Here is an 8,258-nt window from a genome sequence, read left to right as displayed (position 1 = left end):
GGAGCGTGTCACAGGCGGTGCGCGTCCAGGAGAGGAGCGAAAGCAGCCTCAGCCGCCTCCGTAGGTCCGATGATAGGTGGTGTCGGTGCACTGGCTCCGAGTAGCGTCGTGCCACGGTCTGGAACGGGAAGTGAGGAGGTTTTAGTAATTTAATAAAAGCTTAAGGTGTGAGGGGTAGATAAAACTAAGAGTGTAATACAGAAAGCATTAACAAAGAAGGGGAGTTACTGTTAAGCGCTAAGAGCAATTTTTATCATTCTTTTGCAGATTATGAAGTTACTGTTACGTATTATCTCAAGGTCTGGAGCTGAACCAAGTCTTCACGAGAATTTTTTGCCAACCACCTATGAAGCTCCTGATTTTAAAGTTGCACTTCTGCAATGAAGAAAAGGAGACGGCTCGCTGCAAATCTAAACGAAAAGGTTCATCTTGGCCATGAGAAGGATACTGCAGAACAGATTCTTGTAGTAGACTGTGCACAAGAAATTGTCTCAAAGTCTGCAGAAATACCTCCTGCAGATCAGCTTGAATCTTCCCAAGAACTTTCACCGTCATCAGAGCAAAGAAAGCTCCTAAGCTCATTGCAATATAACAAAAATCTACTTAAATACTTAAATGACGATAGACAGAAACATCCATCATTTTGTGATTTACTCATAATTGTAGAAGGAAAAGAATTTAGTGCTCACAAAGTCGTAGTGGCTGTTGGGAGTAGTTATTTTCATGCCTGTTTGAGCAAAAATCCAAGCACCGATGTCGTCACGTTAGATCATGTAACTCACTCTGTCTTTCAGCATTTGCTTGAGTTTCTCTACACGTCTGAGTTTTTTGTATATAAAAATGAAATTCCCTTAGTGCTGGAAGCAGCAAAATTTTTAGATATCATAGATGCAGTGAAGTTACTCAATAATGAAAGTGTTTCTAACGTACAGACTGATGTGGTAACTGATGCACCTAGACCAGTAGAAACACTCAGTGAACTGACAGGTAAACTATTAAATAGTCATCAGTGCACTTTTTGTGGTCGAAGTTTCTGTTACAAGAAGTCCTTAGAAAATCATTTGGCTAAAGCCCACAGATCCCTTTCACTGGAAAGAAAACATGGGTTAAAAATGGTTGAGAAGGCCGACTTTTCCACTAGACGTTCTACGAGAAACCGTAGATGTCCAGCTAAATTTGATAACAGTGACAATGAAAGTGGTGATGCATCTGACAGCAATTTGGAAAAAGTCAGTTCTGACAAGGAAACATCTGATAGAAGCGAATTTGAAGACAGTGAAAGTGAATGCAATGCTGATGAAGAGGGACAAGAAGAGGAAATGTCAGGTGAAGATTCGGAGTCTGAGGAACAAAGTGAAAAAGAACAGAACGACACTGAAGAGGGTTCTGAGGCAGTTGATTCAGTGGGAAATATTCCTGAAGGCTTAGCTCCAGTCATCATTCAAAGCAGTAGCAAAAAACTACTGCAGTGTCCCAAGTGTGACAAAAAATTTGATCGAATAGGTAAGAGCAAGTTAGGTTGATCTCTTTCCTTTTTACCATATGGTGGTGCTATTTGTATGGGACATAAACTGAGCTTTTTTTCTGTCCTAGAGAGTGGAGATCAGAATTTCTGGATCGCCTCACTGATCCAGTATGCTGCTGATTTTTCTGAATGTATTAGGTTGTTATGTCTGTGGTGCTAAACAGTTTCAATAAATGAACTGAGTGCATTATTTGAAAAATCTGCGAATGCTAAATCTATTTCACTGCTCTGGATTCTGGTTGCTAGCACGGTATGTAAAAGCATCGTTGGAAAAGGAGGGAAATATAGCAAGATATTAAACGATAGATTGCATGAAGTCTGAAACTTGTACTGTATTTTCTGCCAAATTAAGTAACAAAGCTGTCATTATTGCTGAAGTAAAACAGCACCATTGTCAAACAGCCCGAAATTCTTCTATTCTACGTGATGCGTAGATGCTTAGGACCTAGTCACTCTGACTTCTAGCTTGATTTTCCTGGTCTGTAGTTAACGCCAAGTAATACTTCGTCAGCGTAATCTGTTCTGTTAGGATCGTTTATGTTAGAGTCAAATCTAGGTGTATAGTTACTCGGGATATCAGAAGAGTCAAAATTCCAGCTTTCCTGTCTTCCTTTCCCCACATTAAAAGTAAATTACTACTGTACTCCAGAATTTTGGTGTTCTTTCAGCTGGAATAAATGTTGAATTATGGTCACATGAGGTATTGACTTCCTTTCAATCATGGGAATTAGGAAAGAAACAGCTCCTCATAGTGTTAGGCTTTTTTGGGGGTGTTTTTATAATAGACACATTGTGTCTTTCATAATTTTGAAATTTTAGGAGTTTATGAAAATGGGGTGGGGCTGGTGTGTGTGTTAATTCCTACTCACACACAGTGTGCCTAGCTTGCTGAGGTGAAATGAATTTTTCAAGGTCACAAATTATATCACAGAAGCTATTTAACATTAAGAATGTGGGACTTAACTGTACTTGTAAAGCCGTATCTTAAAATTAAAGCAACATAGGAAATCTTCTGAATCTGAGAGCTTTGTTGTTAATATTGAAAGGCTACTCTGCAGAAATAAATGGCTTGTGAGTGTTTAGGGTTGTAACGGTACGTTTTGGGTTTGCACACATTGGAAGCCCTTTTCTCTTTGCACTTTCATGACTTAGAATACTAGTTTTGTGCTCAAAATATACATGAGAAATAGCATTAAAACAAGTGATACATAAAGTATTTCTTCATAAGCTTGTATTACTGTAGACAATTGACGTATTTTAAAATAATGAGCTATAGTACTTTTTTTCTTTAACTCCCAGAAGTATGATGCATATTCTACAGAGAAAAAAAATTATCTAGTACAAAGCAGAGGGCCTGCTATTGACTTCAGGTAGGTAGATAGAGCCTCAGGGTAGGACTGAATTCTATCCTCAGAAAAAAACTGGCAAACAGAAGAGAGAATACAAGCAGTGTGAAAGAAATGGGAGATTAGTATTTTGTTTATGGTAATATCCTGGGTCCCAAATATAGATAATTTGCAAGGATCTGTATCATTCCTTCAGTGTTTTGTTATTTGAAAGTACCATAAAAATACCAGTTTGTTGCAAGGCTGTTCCCTGTTCTGAAAAGGTGCTTCACAATCAGTGTAATGAAAGAGTAGTAGTATAACTTTCAGTGCTTAAGAACAGAGTATGCTGTAGGGTTGAACAAGAGGCACTTGTGACCCTTGCACAGATTTAACAGTAATACAGACCCCTTTCATTTTTACTCTTTATCTTAAAAATAGTTAAGATGGAAGCGTGTGGAGGAACCTTGGATCAAACGCATATGTGACCACTGTGCGGTTTTCAGTGGTCACATGAGGTATTGACTCAGTGAATAGTAGAAATCTTCAGATGTGTGTGGAAGGCACTTAGATCTTGACCATATTTGAGAGAGATATGATAGAACAAACCCCAAATGTGTATATTGTAGGTGATACCTGTTACAGTTTATGCTAACAGATTGTTGTTGTTTTATAGGCAAATATGAGAGCCATACGCGTGTACACACGGGTGAGAAGCCTTTTGAGTGTGATATATGTCATCAGCGCTATTCAACGAAGTCCAACCTGACAGTGCACAGAAAGAAACACTCTAGTGATACTGACTTTCATAAAAAGGAACACAAATGTCCCTACTGCAATAAGCTGCATGCAAGCAAAAAGACTTTAGCGAAGCACGTGAAGAGGCAAGTATGAGCAAATTTGTCTCGTATTTCTGAAGAATCGTTTTTTTCAGTTCAAAAGTGAAGATAAATGTATGTATGCACACAACATATTCTGCATTATTTCTATAACTGTTTTTTCAAATAAGTATCTTTTCAAAGGACATGGGGATTAGCAGTATGAACTAACCTGCCGTCAGGAGTGCATAGGGACTGACTAAATAGCAGTAGCAGTTCTGTGGGAGTTCTACCATAGGTGTTTACTATAAATTTTAGAATGCTCAGGTTAGCTAGCACAGTCAGTCAAAACACAACAGTCTTAATAATTACCTGTGTTGCTTTTTGGAGGAAGAGTACAATACCTTCTTTGGTTTTAGATGTTGATGCTATACTGTTGATGATAATAGATGGATAAACCATTTCCATGCAGATTCTTTTAGGTGAATAATTTGTTTATGACAGGTCTGATTATAAGGTATTATTATTTACATACTGCTTTTTTTCCTCTTTCTTTATAAATATCCATAAAGCATTACAATTAAAACTGTTCTCTGTCTTACCAATTGTCATATGAGATTCTACAGGAGTCTATAGTCAACACTGCTTTCCAGTTACTTGCGCCTTTAGAATTGTTTAATTATCAGTATTCTGTTCTGCTGTTTTGGTGATCAACTGTCATGACACATAAAGTTTAGAAATGGATATTTAGTATTTGGGTGGTCTTCATCGTAGAAAGTTTATAACTACTTTCAGCTTCTGTCTTTCTCCTAGGTTTCATCCAGAGAATGTACAAGAATTTCTTTCTATCAAGAAGACAAAGAGTGAAGGTTGGAAATGTGATGTAAGTAATACTTCAGCACTTTTTGTTTTTTCCTATAGATCCTATGTTTTGTGACTTGAATACTTAAGTGAAAATATGGTATGTGTTTCTGTGAAATCTCAGTAAGCTTTGTAAGTGATGGTATAAATTTCCTCTTTATGTGCTGATTTAAAGACTGAACTTTATCTGTATGTACAGCTTGTGACTGGGTAGATAACACCAAGCTGAATTCTAAAATAGTTAAAGGCACTATTTTTTAATGTGATCAGTTATTACCGTTGTTAAAATACGTCAATTTGCAGATGATTAGACTTGAGTGTTATGAATACTTTAAAAACGGAGTATTTGCTATCCCATTAATTATGCACATCGAACACTGACCATAAAGTATACTTTTTGGGAAGGCTCTCTCAGCAATGAGGAAAATATATGTTAGGTATGAAACACTCTCATTTAGCCGCATATGCAAATCAACAGTTGTAAATTTGTACTAAATTTATCTCTAGTTGTAAAATCATAGAGTCCTTTCCTTGATTTTCCCCTGGAGAGGTATACGCGTGAAACTACATCTGCTGCAAAAAGGAGTTTGTAGAACTTCCATTCTCTGTCTGTCTGCTGCCAAATAATATTTTAAGGTTTTGAATGTTGGGTTTTGTTGGGTTTTTTTAAGGGAATCGGTTTACTCCTTTTTTTTTTTTTTTCCCAGGGCAGCTGTTTTGTTTATGCAAACTGCTATATGCCCCTGTGTGTCTGTAATTATTAGGTGCCGTAACATAATTACTCATCTTGCTTTGTTTGTGAACTTTCACTTATAAACATTGGGAGATTAGACATTGGGAGATACGAACTGTAGGAATTTGTGATGTTCATTCTGCTGGTGATGGCACCATGGTTGGAGGTATTACATGGTTGACCAAAGGGTGTCATCTTCCAGATGAAGTTACATTGTGTGGACATATTAGAGATTCTGTTTGTTACTAGATAAGAAATATTTTAATAGTGGGAATCAGTCGTGCAACATTGTTGATGTTCATTTCTCGGGAAATACTCTTACCAGGTGAATGATTTGGTAAACTCCACTTTGTGGTTTGGTTGTTTTTGTTTTTTTTTTTTTCTTTGAAAATTTTAAGTTTATGTTAAGTAGAAATTTTTAAAAAGTGAGCCGCTGCCCTTGTACTGCTCATGTGCATTGAAAATGGACTGGAATTGAAAGCAGGGGTAGAATTTTAGCTTTTATAGCAGTTGGACAATCAGCGGAACCCTTAGGAGCTGTGACTTTCTTTTCAGGTTGTTTAGTATGCTCTGAGGGCTGCGGTGCCACAGATGTAAGTTGCAGGATTTCCTCAGATTGTTGGTTTTGCTGTAGTCCATGTGTGGACACCAGGATTTGGTGACCATACTTTAAGCCTTGAGGAATATGAGCAGATTCACAGAAACAGTAGAGTATTAATAGTAAAGAAAAGCTAAAAGGCTGTTATACTTTTTGCAGGTATGGATTTTCTTACTCTTGTATTTAACATTAATGAGTTTTTAAACAAATAAAGCTGTTGCTGCTGATTTTCTGAGGCTAAAAGAGTGTTATGCAGGTGTGCTCTGAGAAACTGATTGCACGATTTAATGTTAGGTAGTACTAAATTCAGCTGTTATAACCAATGGCAACAGTTTCACAGGGAAATCAGTGAGCACTGTTGATTTATGTAAAGGATAGGACCCTGATGTTAAATTGTAATACCTGGTTTAAATGCCTAAATTTGAGCTGTGGCTTCAATTCTGTAATTGAACTGCATGCTTACTTTAATGACTACTAATAATTCTTGTACCTTTAGGTTTTGGTTAATCTGAAAACAGTACTAAAAAGCTCACATAATTTTAACATTGCGAAAGTTCTGTATCTCTAAAATATATTTTGAGTTCTATTTCTTTTATGGTATTGGCATTTTCTCTTTATTTCCTCTGGGAAATTCTCTGACAGCGTGTATTAAAGGAACAGGTATGACTAGTTCTACAGTAGCTTATACTACAACAGCTTTTACCACAGTCCAACTGAGCTGTTTCAACCTCCAAAACCAGGCTAAAGCTATTTGCTTTTTTTCCATTGGGTTATTTTCTGCTGAGTTACTGTGTTGAAACACCCTAGAAAAAGCGTCTGGTAGGGGCTGGAGTCAGTAGAAAGAAGGCGGGGTGGAACATGCAACTGTATGCACAAGTTGCCAGTAGTTTGATTTAGGCTGCTGTGGGTTGGCATCCTAATTTATATAGTGCAATCCACTAGGGTTTGATGTTGACTGCAAGGCTTTACAAGTTGGGGTAGAGTATGCTTTTGAAGAATACGTGTTTAATCTTATATTGCTGCAGAGAACAGATGAACTAAACTGTTAGAGCTTATGGATAGGAAAAAAAATCTGGTTATAACTGATGTATCTTTGACAAAGTGTATTATCGTTTTAGATTTGTAAGAAATCTTTCACTCGAAGACCTCATTTAGAAGAGCATATGATCCTTCACTCTCAGGATAAACCCTTTAAGTGTACCTACTGTGAAGAGCACTTTAAATCCCGATTTGCAAGACTGAAACATCAAGAAAAATTCCATCTCGGTATAGAAACCTCCTTCTGACATGTAAACAATAGATTTAAAGTAAAACCTTCCTCCACCATTGTATGTCCTGATCAGTCTGGTTTCCACCCCACCTCCTTTTCTAGTTCTCTCTTTTCCAGTTTTGTGGGGGAGTTGGTTTGGTTTTTTTTTTCTTGTTGGTTGTTTTTTTGCTTTTCTGTTCAGCTGTCTTTTTGAGGCATTGTATTGTATCTAAACAAATGTAAAATCTTTTAGGGGGGAAGAAGTAAGGTTAGTTCTGTTTTAAAACTTTTTTGCATGAAGTTGGTTCTCAACTATGGAGTCAGATTCTTCCTGAAGTTTTCCAAAGACCTTTTTCTTTCCTCCTGAAGTATTCCGAAGACTTTTTTATTACTACTAATTATTTCTGCCGGGTAGGAACTGGATTGATGATATAATGGGAATGTGTTTTTTCAAACAGTCTAAGCGGGCTTAATTACTTTTGACTATTAATTCTAAATTTTTGCTTTACAATCATGAAACTTGCCAAAATACCAGGTATTAGAAATAACTTATCCGAGCAGAAAGTGCACAAAGTCTAAAGTATGCTGACTGTACTAAACATTAATCATTTGTTAGACAAAACTTTTGCTTTGTAAATTGATCAGGGTTTTCACAAGTAACCAGTCTGTGCATCTTGTTTAGTTTAACTGACAGTTAATGATACTATGTGTGTCTGTCTCCTTGTAGGGCCTTTTCCTTGTGATATTTGTGGCCGCCAATTTAATGATACAGGAAATCTGAAACGCCATATAGAATGTACTCATGGAGGAAAGAGAAAATGGACGTGTTTCATCTGTGGAAAATCCGTTAGGGAACGGTAAGGAGTTGCGTGACTACTTGAACTTCAGCAGAACAGAGAAATATTTCAAATGCTTTCATTCTGAATATGTTTTAGCTTTGAGGTTTTTAACATAAATGAGACCATTTCAGAGGGCTAGTGTATTAAAAGGTAGTGTCAGAGCCACAGGTAGCATGTGATTTTTCTGATGACCTCTAAAATTAAGGGTGACAACTGTAGGTCATTAGTTATGAGGCAGAACTATATTAAGAAAGTCTTACCTCTAATTCACTTCACTTAGGGTTCCTGTGTTGTGCAAGAGCATCTTGTA

At 37.0% G+C, this 8,258-nt stretch overlaps 1 protein-coding gene across 1 annotated transcript in view; it reads left to right on the top strand.

Moving 5' to 3' along the window:
• The first annotated feature begins 275 nt into the window (after nt 1-275).
• Nucleotides 276-8,258, top strand: part of ZBTB41 (zinc finger and BTB domain containing 41) — a 14,540-nt gene continuing 6,557 nt past the window's right edge. Inside the window, exons 1-5 of the mRNA XM_009326158.1 lie at nt 276-1,503; nt 3,527-3,734; nt 4,482-4,551; nt 6,979-7,126; nt 7,837-7,966. Coding sequence (XP_009324433.1) covers nt 381-1,503; nt 3,527-3,734; nt 4,482-4,551; nt 6,979-7,126; nt 7,837-7,966 — 1,679 coding nt within the window. The 5' untranslated portion in view covers nt 276-380. The remainder of the gene's footprint in view (nt 1,504-3,526; nt 3,735-4,481; nt 4,552-6,978; nt 7,127-7,836; nt 7,967-8,258) is intronic.

This window comes from Pygoscelis adeliae, unplaced genomic scaffold (assembly GCF_000699105.1).
Source record: "Pygoscelis adeliae isolate BGI_AS28 unplaced genomic scaffold, ASM69910v1 Scaffold256, whole genome shotgun sequence".
Classification (NCBI taxonomy): domain Eukaryota; kingdom Metazoa; phylum Chordata; class Aves; order Sphenisciformes; family Spheniscidae; genus Pygoscelis; species Pygoscelis adeliae.
The sequence above is the reverse complement of the archived record's forward strand: the minus strand, read 5'-3'. Positions and strand labels throughout refer to the sequence as shown.